Source organism: Metopolophium dirhodum, chromosome 6, assembly GCF_019925205.1.
Source record: "Metopolophium dirhodum isolate CAU chromosome 6, ASM1992520v1, whole genome shotgun sequence".
Classification (NCBI taxonomy): Eukaryota; Metazoa; Arthropoda; class Insecta; order Hemiptera; family Aphididae; genus Metopolophium; species Metopolophium dirhodum.
The window spans coordinates 16600149-16619476 of NC_083565.1; the positions used below are offsets into that span (position 1 = coordinate 16600149).

The 19328-nt window shown below is 34.1% G+C and overlaps 1 protein-coding gene across 1 annotated transcript in view; it reads right to left on the reverse strand.

Annotated features, from left to right (window-relative positions):
* LOC132946186 (uncharacterized) overlaps positions 1-18092 on the reverse strand; it is a 115605-nt gene extending 97513 nt beyond the window's left edge. The window contains exon 1 of the mRNA XM_061016050.1: positions 18080-18092. Within this exon, the coding sequence (XP_060872033.1) occupies positions 18080-18092 (13 nt within the window). The remainder of the gene's footprint in view (positions 1-18079) is intronic.
* Positions 18093-19328: the final 1236 nt, after the last annotated feature.

The following is a 19328-nucleotide window of genomic DNA, read 5'->3' on the forward strand; positions in this document are numbered from 1 at the left end:
ACATTTTTTTTCAGTTAATATAATATTTTTTGGTTTTAGGCCGTTAAGAGACCATCTTGCCATATAACATACCATCTTTCATTCTTTTATGTTTTCTGCTACCTCATTTCAGTCCGGGTTTTTGTATTATTTTATCTTCTATACAGCGATATTAAGAAAATATATTCTAATGCAGCTTTCCCAAAGCAGTCTAGATCTACCTAGAAGACTTTTGCCATTTCAATTTTGTTGGAGCACTTCTTTCATCGTAGAGTTATGTTTCCTACACATATGGCCTACCCATTCTAGCTTACTTCTTTTTTTCTCATTCACATTATCTAGACTTTTAAACATATTATACTCTAGTTTGCTAGATTATGTTTTTTCTCTATACTTGTGTAGGTTGTTCAAAACATGGCCCATATATTTTTCGTACTTAACACCTTCCTCTCAAAAATATATAATTTTTTTTCATTTGCAATTTGATTAATTGTCCGAGTGTCAATTGTATGATTAATAAATCCTAACTATAGTAGTTGGCTTGCATAATAACGACCCAATATATCCAGTAGAGCTTAAAATTGAAATTAAATTTTTTGATTTTAATTACATTGATAATTACATTGAGTCAAGTCATACATTGATTTTATTTTTATGATTTTCATGTTGTTGCACATGAATATTAACTATCGATGGACAATATTATACCTATGGACCTGTAGGCTATTCAAATTTTAGTTTTAAATCATGAATGATAAAACGATTGTTATTTTGATGTTATAATCAATATGCCCAAGGATAATAAATAAATTATGAAAATACCTCTACTAAAAACAAATTTGATGGACTGTGAGCGATATGCCCATTGACCCATACTATATAGATATTAGGTACACCACGGTATCTCATAAAAATGTCAATTGCGTAATTTTCTCCGTATAAGTAGATGAGATTTTCTCATACAATAGTTTTCCACATATTCAAAATCGAAAACGGCCTATATTTTTAGGTACTCACCTGTATCAAGTTCTGGATATAATATATACTATACATATATGTTTAAACGTGTCCCATTTACAAGAAATATTGATACGATAATGAATATTACAGTGTATAGGCCATTGTGTAGTTTTATACCATGTGTGCAGTGTGCTGTAGCATCGTTATGGGACGTCTCGTGACGAGGAGAAAACGAAAAACGTAGACTCACGCACTCCGTATATTATATAATATAAGACTCTGATCTCCAGCCGTAATTTAAAAGTCGCTATTATTTATATATAATATACTATACGTGAGATGACACAGCGACGCAAACCAAAAGGGTTGAAGAATTCGTATCTGTGTGTGTCTGTGTGTATGTGTGTGTGCGGGTATGCTCTCGGGATTGATTGGCAAAGCGACGGTCCGTAATGTCTTTTACGCGCTATTTTATATATATATATATATATATGATAAAAATGTCGGCGGTGGAAAGACGACGACGAAATATAATTCTTCCGGGTGACGGAGCGGAAACCCATTTAGACGTTTATACTTATCTTATTTTTTTCCCCCCATCCCCCGGGCACCGGATTTCCACCCCGAGAGGGAAGTCGCAAACGTACGTATATATATACGTTCATGTTATGGGTATACAGACTTACGCCTCGCCAGCGACTTTAGCACGACCGCCGGCCGAGTGTTAACGATTGTAAAAAAAATAAAATATTTCGAAAACGGGCACTGCACAATATTGCAGCAGGCTGTGGCGGGTAGGTATCACACCGCGCGCGGTTAAGAAGACGTATTAATGGAGTTTTTTTTTTCCACTTCCTCCTTCTCGCTGCGGTCGTCCACCGGCCGTTTTTAATTCGAACGTTAACGGTTAGCCGCGGACATCAATCATCGGCAGTGGCGGCGACGACGACGGAGACCCTGCCGACTGGTAGCCGGTAAAACAAAAAAAAAAAATGGTATTAAGTGTTAATAACTATTTTAATAGTGCGTCAAGACGTGTTATTATGTCGGTCGTAATGAGATTTCTTGAATCCATTATGTGCGATGTACCGCCGCCACTCCGTTGCACTGCTGTAGCAGTGACCAAATCGAAATGATTGTGCTTTCTTGATTTGGTGTATATATATATATATATTGTTAGGTACGTTCGAATCGTCGTCGTCGTCGCCGTGAATATAATAATATAAAATATGCAGGGCTAGGCTCTAATGTCCTAAAGACCAATCCAAATATATCAATTGAAAATATATGAAATTGCTCAAGTATGAATAAAAAACGTATGCTATATTATAGGTATATTATAATATATTATTAAAAAAACATAATTTAATTAAGTGAACGTATTATTGTCTGATAAACAAAATATTACAATAAGAATAAAAATAAAATTGAGGGGATATAGGTATAAATAAATAATAATAGGTAATTAAAAAAAGAAAAAAGAAAAACAGTAAAGAAATAATAAAGAATGACATTTTACATTAACCATTTATACATAGGTTCTAAAAATATTATTAGTACCTAGATACAATTATATTGTTGATTGCACCAAGAGAATCGTACAATAATAGTAGTATCTATCTATATCTAGTATATTGCTTATTTATTTATTATGTTTAAAATGTTCCGAGGACTCCTTATAAGTTATAGTTCTAATAATATTTATTCTTTATTCTGTTATAATAAATATAATATTAATACGATCCCAATGGCCCAATGTCGCCGAGGGTAATTTTATTAATAATAATAAAAAAAAAATATTAATACGCATGGTATAATATTATTAAAACTGCATATTATTATGGTTTCGTACTTTCGTATTATATATTTTTAAGATAAAATTATGTTTGTATGTTGACGCATTAAAGTAAACCTAATATTATATATGGGATAGTTTGGCAAAAATTACCATCACCGATTTTCAAACATTCTCTTTTCTCCAGTTAAAGAAATATCAACGACATGATTATATCTGTATACAGATATTTTGATGTTCGTTAATTTTACTGTGAATAATGTAATTTTCGGTTGACCGGTTACGACATAGCGGTGGTTTTCAATCGATTTAATTGACAAAATATACAAAAAACGTGGATTTTTTTTCTTTAAGAAAAATACAAATTATAATATGATTGTAAACTCTATAAGATGTCAAACCCGTCTATAATACTATATAATAAAAAATAATCGAAGACAAGCATAATATTATAGGTACCTATATACATAATATAACATATTATATTATACGACAGCTAAATAACATCGTAAACACTCATCATTACTGTTTTCATTTGTCTTATCAAGACATGGTTTGGTACACTTTAAACGAATTATATTATAAAAAATTAACATCTCTATCACGGGTTGACTGGGGGAGGGGGGGCGACGAATGATAATTAGATACCTATCAATGTACAGCCTTAATGAGTATACCTATATAGGTATATATGAGTATATACAATTGGCTGCGTACCAGTTGATTCCCGGGTACCTGTTGACGTAGGTATACCTTTATATTGTATTATAATTTAATATTTGATAATTCAACTATTACAATAATATGATAATCGTAATAATATTTTTCCGACACATTGGTTGGAATTGTAACAAGTTTGGCCACAGAAATATATAGAAAAACAGAAAACACTTTTCTTTGTGATCACTGTGATAATATAATATTATTATGTGTTGGATTTTTTTAAATCGTATATAGGTACCTATAGCGTACACCTACCTATAACATATAAGACAAACACGATGATTAATAAATTAATGTATAAACGTTTGCTGCATTTGATGTACCCATGTAAATCCTTCATAGTAATTGTTAGTAGGTAGTATGTATCGAAATTTTATCAGCTTATTGCGATGTTAATAAATTGTTAGCATTCATAAAATACAATAAAAGCGTATTATACATAAATTATATTATTGTTCCATTGGCCAATTCTCATTGTTGCTTTATGTAGGTACAGTAGGTACACATATTTCAATAATTGAATATATTATTATGTTTCATATTAATAATTCGATTATACATATTTTGTTATGGGCAATTACAATGTACGCATACTGCATAGGTTTGTCTACCAAATGTTGAAATTTGTATCATTCACACTTTGGCTTTCACTTATAAAATATATATGTCTATAATATTGTATTATACATTTATATTTAATGACTAAACAATATTATCTATGAAATAAAATTATATTTAAATTTATAAAGTTCAATAATATTATTATCTTTTCACTTGCGATCAATGTGCCTACTTATGCTATTTCACTAAGTTTTTACTTTAGACTTCATTATGAATAATATTATAAGATGCATACAACCGAATTCTTCGAACGTTAAAAAATGTTTATTAATACCTCGATCGTATACCTACGTAATATGTAATTTTATTAATCCGTAGTAGTGTTAGGAATTAGGGTCGAACATTTTAATAACCAGTGGAACTAAAATAGGACATTCACTAAACCAAATAAAAATATTTGTCAGCTGAGATCACGAAGAAGACCATCAATATAGTAAGTGATATTGTGTTACTATTTGAATAACACGCTCGTCGTCACGATTTATTTAATACTGCGACGATGATTTACAAGATATTATTATGTAAGTATATAACCAGTAATCACGAGCGATAGACCAAAACGAAAAAACGTGGTTGAACGATTTCCAAACAGAAAATTAATTATAATAATTAAATATATTCAATTTCACGACAACAATAATTTAAATACGGACCTAAATGTGAAGAAAATCAACCAAAGACATTTACGTAACTCGAATACTCAATTATTATTTATAGTCACCGAGGTTTTACCCAAAGCTGTAACTATGCAAAATCATGATACATCGCACCTATAGACGATTTGAGGTTCCATAGTCACATAGATTATAGTCTAGTCGAGATTGACCACTATATTGGTGTGCAATATAAACAATGCCATCCTTTTCATACATCAAGTGGCCAAAGATATTATATACTATTCATCAATATACTCAGAAAAACGATTTTATCGTCGTACTAGATGATTATTATAGAAAGTTTCTTGCAAACTTTGATGTTCCTTTGACTATTGTCGATAAAGTTTGGTATGAACTCATTGCATTGACGCAAATTGCAGGAGTGCTAAGGGTATTTAGCACCCTAAATTTTCATGCTAGCAGCCCGAATCTCGTGATTATCTTAAATAATAATAATAAATCTTGGACAAGTACCATTATCATGGGTCAAGATGATAGACTATCGGACTTATATATTATCCCCATAGAAAATTAGAAAGAGATATGGATAGGTAGTCCTGTATTTAAAAATATTGTTTATTTTACTGCTACAAATTACAATAGACTAATAGAGCGTGCCTTAATACAATTCTTATAAGTCAAAAGTGTAAGACACTTTGGGGGTCTCGTAATCGCGTTTCGTTGTCTTTAATCGTGGTTCAGATATAGCATATACCTAATACAGTAATACCTATTTTACTGCAGTGGCGGGCTGAACTTAAATTTTAAATGACACAATTTCATATTTTTATAAATAAATATTTATCACAATCCCACACTACACCTATTACGCTACAATATACATTATTTACTTACAACAAAGTTGGATATGATGTAAATAAAATCCGGCGGAAAGAGATAGGGCCATGGTTGGACATTAGCATAGACTTCGGCGCCACTGCCACAGTGCCACCATCCAATTGAAAAGTTCACATAGCTGTGTCAAAATTGAGCCTATCGAAGCGCCATTAATTAAATATATAATATAGAGCTCTTGGTATATTTATTAACGTGGTCCACACTTGTCTCTAAACTTTTCTGGTACAGTGATACCTCTAACAACAATCTCTTTAAAATGCGAATGTTGGAAATTTTTTAGTGCACCTATACATACGGCGGTATGAAGGTATACCTCACTTGAAAATGTTAAGTCTTTATCCTGTCTTAGTTTAGTCAGTCGGGACATGTTCGATTATAATATAATAATATATCGATAATATAAATAATAAAAATAATATATTATACTGAAAACAAAATATGGCAGGTCTACGCGTGATTGCGTGGACGAACGTCGGTATACGTCGGACAATCGGGGGCGAGAGAGCTGCAACTATATAACCGCAGCAGTAGCGGTGCGAGCGATTTCGTCGTCTTCGTCGCCAAATTGGTGGTGGTGGTGTGTGTCTGTACGACTTTTAGTTGGTAATATACTAATATTATATATATAATAGTGTTTTCGAGAGCGGCGCGTGGCATTGTTAACCTTATTATACGAACGGAGACGGGTCTACTACTGATACGACTACTACGTGACAAGTGTTTAAGGCTCCCATATATATACAGGTAGTATACCTACTATATAATAAGTATAGGTATGTATTTTATAGGAGGTGTCCATTTCTCCTCCACGTACCTATATGGGTAGGTACACACGAGTACCAATAATAAACAATACGACGTTCATGATCGGCCAAAGTATTTTTATTACGTTTTGTTCTTTTTCCGTGTACAGTAATAATAGTACTATGTATTATACATATACCTATATATTATTATATAGGTATATGGCCGTTAACCAGCGTCACAGTTGGTTTGATACGATGTGCACTTTAAACTTGTCTCTTTGACCGCCGCACGACAATAACACACGCGCACAAAAGAGATTATATTAGTCGTCCCGAGACAAAAGCGACTTCATATTATTATTATTATTATATTATAGACGCGCGTCTCGGATGCAGCTGGCTTGTACGCGCTTTTATATAATATTATATACGAGTAAATAGGTACGAGGCGATCGTACGTGCGCGGCCCCGGAGATCTCGGTCTACGTGCGTTTAAGTATATAGCTACTTATTATATTATTATATTAGAAGATATATATAACGATAAATAATATATTTTGTGTCGAGCGGTTGTGTATAGGTATATTATATAGTTGTGTCTCTGTAATGGTGACGACAAATAATATAATATAATCATTTTTGTCTGGTTCTTTTTTCGTTTATTTTTAATTTTAAAATTGGCACTCGTGACGAACAATATTTAACACAGATAGAACAACACGCGCGAGTTGGTCATCCATCCGTCCCCTCTGTCGCTGGAAGCTAGGACAGTCGGATCGATCTCAACTTAATTTTCCGCTTATACTACACACACTCACACACATGCACACACACACACACACACACACACCTACACACACACACACACACACACACACACACACACACACGCACACACACACACTCACACAGGTACGCGTGGCACTCGGCGATTGAGCAATCATCGTCGACCATCGACGACGTGCAACCCGTCGCAAATCGTGTTAAAATCCTGCAACGAACAATGCACACTCACACAAACACGCGTTTGTATATTATGTGTTTATAATAATTATATTATACGCACGCTGCACCGGAGCGTCATTGTGCAGCAGTCGGTCCCGCGAATTCGTCGTAGCTATATAATATAATATTATCATTATTTGGACCGCCAGTCGCCAAAACGGTGAAACGTATATTATTGTGGATAAAAACTAAAATGACGTTTACACATATTTAAAAAAAAAATACTCAAGACGAAAATTTTTGAAATTTTACAGTGGTCTTAAGAGGAAATGATACCCATGTAACGTAATATAGGTATACGCGTACCTACTGCCTCCGTCCATCTATGACGGATAGTATAGGAAAATCAAAACTGTGGATTATTAGTTGATAATATAGGTATACCTATAATTATATACATTATAGTTTGTAACAGAAAGACCTGATAAAAAAAAATTATGCCACTTAAACGTATGACAAAAATGATATGGTTAATAAATAATTTAAGAAATTTACTCACGTCAGGATGTATTCCCAAAAATAATATTTTGATAAAAGTTAGGTATTACATATTATATATTACGTTCTAAACTTCTAAATTAATTTTCTCAAAAAATATTGATATTTTAGAAAACTTTAAAAAATAAACTATTTGACTTAGATAAATGTTTTTACCATCAAAATTGTTCTAATAATAACATTTAAAAATTGGCTATTTTTAATTTTTCCAAAAAAATTTAAATTACATTTTAAAGCTTTTATTTTCAATATTAAAAAATAAAATAATTTTTTTTATAATATACGTGTAGCGCAATCGACTATAAATAAAACATAAAAAAACATTTTTAAATTTGATGAGAACAAAAGTTATTTTATCTGTCAGGTCTTCCTGTTACACTCTGTATATAGGTAACATTTTATGAGAGAAATATTTTCGAAATAACGTCATATCCTGTATAGCATGACAATGATGACGTATACATTTTGAAGTCTAATAATGAAGTTATTAATTAAATTAATTAGTAAACGATTGTAGTATTACTGGGCTGGCTAATTTTAATAGAACTTTGATCGACTTCTAGATTTACCCTTGGTCACCCTTTGTTTTTTACTTTTCCTAATTTGTATTACATTGTGAGTCAAAATGAATAAAATTGTGTAATGATTCTTATATTCATGATGGGTTAAACGAATATAAAAACAAACAAACTGGTATAGGCTTATTGGGAAAACTTCCTATTTACCATATAAATTTGTTTTTCGTTTTATAGAAAATAATTCAAAGAAATACGAAACGGATTCACGATCGGATTAATCCCCGTAGAGTACTAGAGTAGTATAGAGTGTAGATACTATTATAAAGTCATACGGACAATATTTTATAAAGACAACTAGAAAATATTCTCTTCGTATATTTGGAATTATATTTTATTTACATTTTAATATTAACCAAGACATTTTTATGATTTTAAGCAAAGACATTTTGCAATACTGTACCTATACCTACACCTCTTCACGCGACACGATTAATACTTTAACAACGGAACAATACCTGTATAACAGTTAGGATTGGCTGTTTTCGAAGGGTATTGTTATTTGTGACCATTTTACACGTAAAACGTGATTACATTAAAAATAACAATATGATAAAACCAATTTCTGACGTTGAAGGCGTCTATTAATCCGTATTATAATAATATTTTACCTATACAGAGGAACATAAGTCGTCGCGATGTAACACTATACACCGGTTGTAGGTTGTGTATATAATTACAAAATTATTATGTACATATTATTAAAACGTAGGCCACAATCCTTACAAATAAAAAAGTACACATTAAATGTAAGTGCGCGTAAATGCAGTTATATAGGCGTGCATGAATGCGTGTGCGACATATAGGCATTTTAATCTTTGATAACCGACCGACAACAAGCAGCAGGAGCAGGACACGGCTAAGAACTGGAGCAGCTGCGCCAGCGGGCAGTCGGGGAGATCGTATTGAATTTCGAGTGCGATTTTCGATGAAATTAAAACAGCCGCGATGGTGTTATTATATAATATAAATTATTATTATAAACATAAATAATATATTCAGTCGGACGGACGACGACGATAATAATTCATCGATGGGCGCGCGCGTGCGCGAGTGTACACGTGTATATTATAATATATTATGAGCAATATAATAGTGTACACGCAATATAAGCAATAAATATAATATACAATATAATGCGATAAAGACGTCGTCGCCCGGAAGGCGTGAATGAAAAAACTCGAATAATAAAATAACGTAAATCAAAAAATTCGCGTGCCGCTGCGGCTGCTGTAGCGCGTCTCGTTCGCATATCATTACTGTAATATTTTTCATACATTTCGCGGCGTAGAAGGTATTTATATATATATAGGTGCTGATAAATAGGTAGATACCTATATAGGTGCGCATACATACATTATACAACAACAACAGTTTTTAGTCGAACAAACACAACGGTCAGATTTTGATGGGCACCCGCGTACGGCGGCGGCGGTCTAATAAAACGAGACCGCAAACATAATATATAACCGGAGGGTGGCACATAGCGGCGGCCAATATAACAAGTGTGTGTGTGTGTGTGTGTGTGTGTGTGTGCATTGTATGTGTATAATACATAATATGTACTCTCGTCGAGTACGTGTATACATATATAGTAAATACGTATAAATATATATATACATATCTATACGAAAATCGGGGTTGGGATCGCCACCGCTGCCGCCCGTTGTCGGAAAGTGTGAATTAGGGTAGTGTAATAACACTTCATTAAACTCCATCAAAAGGGGAACACAATTCGAAATTGTTCTCCCCCGCCACCGCGACGTATCGAAAAAGAGCACATCAATTAGTCAGGCCATGTGCAATGGGTCGTCAACATCGCATATATACACTGAAACACACACACACACACACACACACTTTAATACGTTGTGTATGTGTATATAAATCCAGTTTGTACACACACACACATATTATAATAGTCGTCGCGCGTATTCGACAGAACGACCGTAATTCCTGTATAATTTCTACAAAAAACTTTTAAATTCTATTTGAAAACGCCGTGGAAAATCAATATATATATATATATATATATACAGAAATATAAATCTCCGCTGCAGTCTACTCTCGACCCACCCCCCCCCCCTCCCCACATAGTCGCGACGATCAAAATATTATCGCGTACAATCTCTGTATTAAAATAATAATAATATATCATATTATATTATAAACACGGTATAGTTCCGAAATACCTGAATTTATTGGTTTCGAATATATAAGGTGTACCTAACCGAGTCGGTTTCTGGTTCGAATTTTTATAAAAACATTTCATGTTGTTTTTATTTTCATTGGTCTTGGTACATATGTCTGTTTATTGAACTTTTGCTCATTTTATTAGTACCACTATAGTATATTCCATACTCTGATGTTGGGCCTAAAAATAACGTTACATATAATAATCCCACTGGAAATCAACTATGATAAGACATCAGTTGCATAAAATACTGGGAACCATAATTCGAATGTCGATTTGTAAGTATGGAAACCAATTTGTATGTAGCAATTTATTAAATACATACCCATGTGATATTGTGTAGGTACATCAATACACGTATATAATTTATATTTTATATATACCAAAACTCACCGCTTTTATTTTCCTCCCATGTGTTAAGAAAATCTATATAGTGCCCCACACATATTTTATGGGGGATAGATTCCTCCACTTGACCCTTTTTTTTTGTAAAGTTAGTTTTTCTTATTTTCTGTATTTTTCAATATGATATTACCTTTAAGTATCTCTATTTTCTAAATGTTCTAGCCGTGGTAATTTTACCGCTCTGATATAGTATTACGCCACTATATTATAGTTGTTCACGGCATATATGTGACTATTGAACAACAAAAACATATACCTCTATGGTAGTATGGTGTACTGTATTTTTTAATTTTCTGCTAATTATTTTTTATGCATGAGTGTTTATAATAAACCCAATAAATAGTTGGTAAATAAAACGAAATTGGTATGAAGACTGTAGATTTACCATAGGACGTGGGTTTATTTTTAGACTTTTAGTGATTGAAAAATTTGTATTCACCTCTGGGTTACATGCTTCAGATGTTTGTGATAAAGAGTTGTATCCAAATATTCATGAACTCTTGAAAATATATTGTACTTTGCCTGTTATCAACTGCTACACCTGAACGATGTTTTTCAAGTTTTTATTAAGTTTTCTTTTTTTTCTTTTTTTTTAAATTTTATTCACGCCAAATGGCAATTACAAAAAGTATCTGAACAATAACAGAACAGTAACAATATTACAATAAATAGCTTAAATAAGAATAGTTTACAAAATGCATTATTAAAATATTATAGTATACAGACAGTTAAAAGGGGCAAATAAATATAGACTAGATTACATAGCATTATTGGCATAACGAAGCATACGGTGCAGTGAATGGTTATTACCGTAGGAGGTGGAGTAAGTGGGAATATGAAAGGGTGTGTGATATCTTGAGGGATAGGATGAGACACGGAAATTAATGGAGGAAAGAAGATCTGGGGCATCTATTGATCCATCTAGTAGGCCTTGAATAAAGCGGAGATCAGCATCAGAACGCCGAGAAGAAAGCGTAGGAATGTTTAATTTTAAAAGCACGGACGAGTAGTCATGCTGAGGTTGCTCGATTTTTAGTAAGAAAGAGATATAAGATAAAACCCTATTTTGGAAGTATTAAGTCTTACCTAATAAATAGTATGACAGAAGTAAATATTTTATCAATTTTTCTATCGAATATTAAATAATAACTATAAATTAAGTAGTAATTATTATATACTTTGTTTATTAGAACCGACTTAGAAGGCCCGTTTTACAATCATATTTTAAACCTCGGTTACGCTTAGCCCATATGGTTTTACCGGTCGAATTCCGCGGTTTGACATTAGTTTATCTATTGTAATACGGGCCCTTAATGTGTTGGCTTTATTGGCATGTCACCGGTCAATACAATTATCATGTCAGACGAGGTTATCGATGAACTGAGCTTCCAAAAAAAATAGAAAACGAGATTTTGTATTATAACTATTTTTTTTGTTTATCGTATTAAACACTGAATTGGCGTTAGTATGAATTTATAATAAATGCTATTAGGTACTGTACAATTTGTGTTAATTCTTATTTCACCTTGATCCACACTAACTTCAACCAGTTAGGGAATTTTAAAAATGTTTATTATGTACCTATTATTATATATTTCATCCCCCCCTCTAGAAAAATTCCTAAATATGCCACTGTTTTATGCGGAGGTTCCCAATAATTGTCAATATATAGGTTACCCGGTTACCATATAGTAAAGTTTATAGTCGCGTTTGTACCTAACCTAGTTATGAAAATACTCTAATTTTGATAACGATTTTACATCATTCTATGATATATGAAGATATATAATATAATATATATGTATATATCATTCTATAATATATATTCACCCTTTTTAATCTATATTAAAATTAGAAAATCTGGGTGTAACTCTATTGATTTCAGGCTTAGATCATTATTTACAATAGCATATTATGATTTAAGGTTTCAATACTGTTTCGAGTGTATCTCCTTATTGGGTAAGTATAGATCGCTGTTATAGATGTGTTAATTTTGAATTCAATCATACATAATTTCTTACGAAAAATAATGCTGAGCCGCGGAGAGGTAGATAATAGAATTTAAAATGTCATTCATTTTTAACTACAAAATAATTTGCGATTTGTTTGTGATTTTGATGCACTCTGTCAACATTTTAATTTATAGCTTAGAATCTAACAAGAATCAACATAATTCACATGTTTGGCAGTATTATATGTATAATAATACTGTGTGGAATATTTTCTAATTTGGGCGGCCAAGGCCCCAGGATATGACCACTGTACATGAAAGACTTTGTGTAAAACAATCGAGTGTACCTATATATGGATATAGCTGAAAAAGTTCTAAGGGACTTTGCAACTATAAGTGTTATTACTATGTGGTTCGTGTAAGAACAAATAAAAACATAATAATAATTAGTTATATTGTGTAATAATATGTTCAGTTAAATTAAGTATTTTAAAGTTCATTGCTCGTTTGAATAGTGGTTCACATAAAAATATATTATGAGGTATGCTTAAAATAATGTTTTTAATTTTATTGAAGTTAAAACTATATACCTACGCTGTTTTATTCACGCAGTTTTATCTAATTATAATATTTTATTTACTTTTCCCAGTTTGATTAAAATTGATGATCTCAAGTCTCAACCACTGCATTACAATATAATAGTCAATGGTAGTAATTTTCAATTAGTTTTAGTTTGGAAAATTATCATTCTGCTCCTGCCAGAGTGATTGCTTGCATTATAATAAAAATGATGCAAGCTCGAAAACTACGTAGGCACTCAATAGACAATAAATCGTTATTTATACTAAAGCTATACTCAAATGTTTTATTATTTTTAGATTTTATCTTTTATAACTGTTTTTAAAGTCGCGGAGAATCAGAATCAGTGGCGCCAAAATATATATTTACTTTTGACAATTGCCATAGCTGGTCACTAGTAGGTAGAGGGTCACCTTTGTCATTCTATAGTTATTTTATGAAAATTTGTTTAATAGACAACATAAAAACTATACTTGGTGTATGGTAAGGTAATTATAAGAAATAGGTGGGTGTCAACATTTTATGTGGAGGTGTCTAATGTCATAGGTAAAATTTTGGACTTCGGCGCCACTGGTCAGAATTAATAAGTAATAACATCATTAATTCTTTATAATATGTTGAACCAAAATCGTATTATGATGTTTTACATAAACACATGAATAGGTACCTAATATTTTCATTCGAAAATCATTTCAACGGGACAGCGCAGTAGGTACCTTCCTAGTTTTATGTAAACACGATGTGGTGTTCATAAAGCAACAATAACAAAAAACTTATAGTTATTGTTATTATTGCTTTAAATTCCGAGCCGAGCGATGAATGAATTGATTTTATAATAATGTGTACGTGTTTTCTTAAATTAATTTTTCAGTCTTTTATCACGTTTTGACGCAGAAAAAATGTCACCACCACGGTAAACTTATACTTTTACGTGGCCAAAACCTTCAATGTATTTCACTGAGATTTGGTACGTAACTAAAAAAATGTTTGGTTAATATTCTTTATGTGGGTCACACGTGAACACGATCATGTTCAGTGGGGCCATTCTTCTGTTGAAATAAATAAAATCGTACTCTTATCTATACAAAAAATAAGGAACAACATTTTACAGTGCCGAAAAATGAAATATATTATGTAATACAAAAAAAGTAGCAAAAAACAATAAATAATAATTTAAATGAAAAAAAAAAGGCATCGGACAAGACGAGGCGATGTGGGGGGTACGTGATGGCGAGTTGGTGGTGCTGATGATGTTGGTTACTGGTATATGGCCACTGGTCACCTCTACACCGTTCTCACGGGCGGTCCTGCGGGGCGGACGAGAGTCGCGGGCGAGTTTGCTCGAGACGCTAAGACGACCATGACAGCGGGCGAAGCCCGGCCACGACGGCTGCGAGAGCGACGACGGTTGGCGACGAGAGGCTAGTGCGCGATGTCGTGCGCTGCTTGACGGTGCTGCAGGTGCTGAAGACGACTGTTGTGCCGGCGAAGACGGTGACCTGCAAAGCTCGGAGCGAACGACGAAGACTATAATCTCGGTGCAGCTGCGGAATCGGTGGCATCGCGACTCGGCCGGCGCGGGATCGGACCACTGGGCAAAAAGGGGAGAGAATCTGCGGACAGCGTAGCAACGCGCTGCCGTCCTGAGACTCTCCGTGGTTTTTGCCCTGGCTTCTCCGTCGGCACGCGGTGTCTGCCGCAGCCGAAGACCACGGAGTCACGCACCGCCGAACCCCACGAAACGTTTCGTTTCCTTGAGCCCGGCGCTGCTGACGTCCGTGGTGTTCCTAGCTGATCCTGTAATTATAGTCATCCGTCACTCAACCGCCGTGAGCTCTGAGGTCTCCGTCGCCGCCGTCACGAGTCGTCTTCGTGCAGCACTGCATTCGTCACTGGTACCGTCGGGGCGGCGTCGTTGCCCGCGCCGGTACCGCTAGCCTCCGTCGTCGTGTCGTCGTCGTCGCTCCCGGACCGAAGCAGCCGAGCGCCCGCCGCGCCGCCAGAGGGTCTCGCGTGTCTCGGCGACCTCGAGCGCGCAACGTCCGTGATCCCGTCGCGCTACCGCAGGATGGCCGGAGAACGAGTATCGGTGACTTACCGCCGATCACCACCTAAATGTGCACTGTCACGTACCTATTACCTCGACCCCACGTCGCCTCGCCTTGTCCGCTGCCCTCAGCCAGGGGGGAAACTTTCGGACGGTTTCACTTCGGGAGACAACAACACAACACGCGTCCGGCTTTCGTTATACCTCTCCACGCAGAGGAGATAACTCTCGCCGTTCCACTGCGCGGAGCTGCGCGTATTTCTGTTTTGACTCCCGGGTCCAGCCAACCGATCAAGTTTCCAAAACTGTTTCTGACTTCCAGTCCCCTGGCCGGCGTGGCGTCCATCGCATCGCCACTTCGCTCCTTTTCCGCGACTTCCTGTGCCGTCGGCATGACCACCACGTCGTCTCCGATCGTTTCAACCGGTTCTGCTGTTTTGCAAGAATTGTCGGGCGGTTGAATGACGTTGTACGGAACGTAGTCGTCGCCGGTGAACTGTTTCGCATAAAACAAAAGTCCCTCTAAATCTCCAATGGTCGGTTCCTTGTCGATGTCATCCAATCCGCTCAGTTCTTCTTCCATAATTTCGTATTCGACGTTGCTGATGATCTTGTCCAAGATGTGCTTGATGGTTGATTCGATGGTCATTTCGTTATTACGCGATGCAGCCATTTTTTACAGGTTTTTTTGTCCGCGTATATAGGTGTCAGAATTGCAAATGTGCCGATTACGATTTTCTTTCTAGGCCGTCGACGATGATTTAAAACAAACATCGTTTATTAGTAGCCAGCGAGTACGCCATCACATTATTAATCGACCGGCATCAGCTGGATTTCGGGCCTGTTTATTTTTCCAAACGCCATTATTATTATTATTATTATTATTGGTATCCCAACTCTTTCTGCATACTTACGCATATATCAATCTGCATTATATACTATGGTATATACTCATCGTTTTATACTTTTATAGGTAAGGTTTTTAGATTCCAAACGGAACGAATGTGTATTGCGATTTTACAATAATTATTGTTTTTTGTGTATGTGTTGTGGCGTATATTGCGTTTTATAGTAGAAAAAATGCTTTAATCTTCAACATTGGGGATGATTTCTGCTCAAATTGAAGAGGAAGTCAATACAGCTCAAAAGCGCCGAGAAAAACAAAAAAAAAAATTAAGGAAAACCGAGAATTTTTACGCTTAATTGGTTTTTGACAAAACCGATTTTGGTTTTTGGTGCAACTCTAAAACAAATGACCGTAGATACATGCAATTTTCACTGGTTGTTTATATTAGTGTTTTCTATACACGATAAAATTTTTAAAATATTTTGATTTGTTTTGAACTGTTTACGGACATTTTCAGTTTCTAATTTTTTTAGTCCTTTTATTTTAATTGTTAATAATAGTTATAAGTTATAACATTGTAATATAAGATGCCCGCCAGAAAAAAAAACATATCAGCAGAATACCGTCACGGCATCCTTGGCCCTAGATTATACCAGACAAGTGGTATTTTATTTATTCACCAAACATATTATACCTAAACATACTACTACATACAATTTAGTTTAGATTTAATCAACAAATACTTACAGAAAAAAATCATATTATAAAATAATACAAGTAAACAATGGTCCAGATACCGAGGCTTTAACACTAATAAAAATATAAAATATAGTAATTTTTTTTATATACGATACATACATGCGATTGGATTATTTCCGTAACAGGCTTAAAATTTTATGTTTTTACGTACAAGTGGAACTGTGTGGGAGTACAGCAAAAAATGTTATGTATACCATAATAAATCAGTTAAACCATTTCAGGTCTGAAACTACAAATTAGGGCAGTGTTGTGTGCGTGTCGCCTAACAGAAAATTTCATCGAGTTTAATTAAATAATATGGTATATACATCATAACTACCTGTGTATTTTTATTTTTTTTTGGTACTGTTAGACGTACTAAAAGGGTCACATTTCATAGAAATAATAAGGTATAGGTACCTTGTTTTTATATTGCACGCATTTATATTTATAAGTACCTACATTATTATTATGTACCCTTTTCTGATTCAAATTTATACGCTACAAATGTTGAGGTTGAGCTGCAGTTGAGCTTATAATAATAATAATATTATTTATATGAAGCCAGTAGAGTCATCTGAAATGGCCCCAACCAACAAAGGCCAGCATCTGGTTATCCGAGTGGCCGAGTGGTCGTGGTTATCAAACTTTAAAAACGATATAAAAAATCAAAAATATCAAAAAATTCTCGATGGGAGTTGCGGTGTCTATAATATTAATGCTCCATGGCATATCCCTGCTTGGAACACCTCGTACAGTTGGATTATGATATAATATATTATATACATGAATCCATGATTGTTGTCGATCATTATAAATACTATAATATGATATATATTACATATAGCAGGTACCTTACAATAGTCGAGATTTTTCGTTTCAAAATTAGTTACTATACCTACCTGAAACAGACATTTCGTGCGTTCTCTCCTCCCTTGTTCCTGCGCCTCGTCCGGAGTGGTAAACTGGTAAACAGTGTAAAATCAAACCATGTCGAAACACGTATAATTTGACCATCGCCTCAGCAGTTCGTGTACGTGGATGTGTTTATATAGGTGGTATTTTTTTTCTGTAGACGAATCGCGTGAGTTATATTCCTGAAACGAAATAGTACATTATATATTATCGAACCAGCTAGTTGTATATTTGGAAGAAAACTTAATTATATCTACCGAAATAAATTGGTTAAATACATTGATGGGTATAATTTAAAAAAAAATTAAATATTTTGGGAACTTAAACATACGTATATTATATATATTATGTTTAATGTAGGTATGATAATACATCGTAAAATACTCGAATTAATATATTATTTATCGGATAATTAGGACATAATATTATACCACATAAGTATACCGTATACCTATAATGTAATGGAGTGGTGGTTTCCCATTATGCTTGAACTTATAGTTTACGGATCCCGCAGACGAGTTTAAATTAAAATCAGTATGTTCGTTCATAATATAATATACGAAAATATTATTTTTTCTCTTGCGTGACGTGTATAAAATATATGGTCAAAAATAAACGGCCGCGACGAAGAAATGTTTCCTTAATCTATACCATTTAAAATAAAACACAATTCGTGTGTATAATAAGTATGTAATATATCGTATTAAACTGGACTAGTTATTAATTTAATACCTGTAATAATATATTTAAATCACAATCCCTATTTTTGTTGTATAATATTATACTGAAGAAATAACATTGAACCAGTAAGTTTAGGTATTACTTTTTATACGAGCAATTAAAGTTTAGATACAAATTAATTGAAAATACGGAGATTTTATTTTAGGGTTTAGAGTATGTCTGTATGAAACTATATTTTAAGAAAACACACAATACTATAAGATCCATGTCAATGAAATGTGAATAACTTTGGAAGGGATGAAGCACTAACAACAGGATAAAAAGCACTAACGAAGCACAAACGATCGCCCCGTGTTTGGACCCGAAATTCAAAATGGGGAGTGCCAGCTACATGGACCTAATACTATAGGCTTTTTTGTTTTGCTTGGTTTTATGTATTCTGTTTTGATTCAGGCTGCCTCCAGAAAGTTTGAAGTTGTATTCTGTATCGTCTTATTGATGACAATCCAATTAATCCCTAGCTGTGATTATGTTTTATAAAAATGTGTTTGGATG